The sequence below is a fragment of the Plasmodium cynomolgi genome (assembly GCF_000321355.1).
Source record: "Plasmodium cynomolgi strain B DNA, scaffold: 1419, whole genome shotgun sequence".
NCBI classification, from domain to species: domain Eukaryota; phylum Apicomplexa; class Aconoidasida; order Haemosporida; family Plasmodiidae; genus Plasmodium; species Plasmodium cynomolgi.
Window position 1 is genome coordinate 1 of NW_004193252.1, and position 1,114 is coordinate 1,114.

Sequence of the window (1,114 nt, forward strand, 5' to 3'; positions counted from 1 at the left end):
GTTTTTCTATGTGAAATATATAATTATATGAAAATTATGATTTTGTGGATTTTAATTATATTTCCAGTTACCCTATATAGTAGAAAAGAAATAAAAGGAACTCCTAATAGTGGAACAGCTGAACTTGTGATACTTTTTGAGTGTCCACCTTCAGCATTGTTTTCTATTGAAACTGGATGCATGTTTTCTATATTTTGATGAATTCCTGAACTAGGCTCCCTTCCTAAAGTGGAACCATCTACTGTATTGTGATGAATAACGGAATCCTGTGCTTTTGTAATCTCTACATTATCTTGATGTTGCACATGTTCCTGTGTTTCATGTGCTGTAGGTTGTTCTAAAATTGTTTCGTGATTCTTACTTAGGGTACAGCTAAATGAGGATAATGTTTCGTTTGGATTTTCCTTGAATAATGTAAAAAATTTCTACAATTAAAATTTTTTTTATTTTTCATCTTTGCATTCTAAATATGCCTCTTTATATACACTAATATATTCGTTTATGTAATTCTTATAATAGTTATCACATGGAGTTTGTCCACGAGAAGTATGTTCCTCAATATATCGATAATCCTTAGAATAATCAAATAGCAACTTATACTTTTTAAATCTATGAAGATCAATTAGGTTATAATGACCAGGACACACCGTAAAACCTACTATATTATTATCATTCAGTTGTTTATAAATCGTCTTATTAATAATTGTTGAAAACACATTCGTTTCTAATACTAAAGGGTATATTTTATCACCTAACCAATAATAAAAATACCAACAAATTTCATTGTCAAATTCATTTAATTTTTTTTTTCATTATATATATAGCAAAGAGCCTCTACAATTTTATCAGATATTCTATGAAGACCATAATTCTGATCACTTTCTTTAAACTTATTCTTTAAGTATGTGTAAAATATCTGTTTTTCGCATCCCTTCTTTCCATCTTCAAAATAGGAATACATAATTTTGGATGTTAATTTATTTATATCATCTTTCTGAGAAAAAAGATATAAAAATAGTGTATATAATATATAGGGAAATATATAAAATATGATATTTTATAATATAAAGTATAAGAAATTCCTTATCCTAATTAATATGTATAACAGACAATA

At 26.5% G+C, this 1,114-nt stretch overlaps 1 protein-coding gene across 1 annotated transcript; it reads right to left on the reverse strand.

Annotated features, from left to right (window-relative positions):
- Nucleotides 1-23: 23 nt before the first annotated feature.
- On the reverse strand, nucleotides 24-751 carry PCYB_007670 (hypothetical protein; the record flags this gene model as incomplete). The annotated part of the gene is made up of 2 exons (XM_004228188.1): nucleotides 24-404; nucleotides 486-751. Coding segments are annotated over 2 exons (645 nt in total), but the record flags the coding sequence as incomplete, so codon positions are not given.
- Nucleotides 752-1,114: the final 363 nt, after the last annotated feature.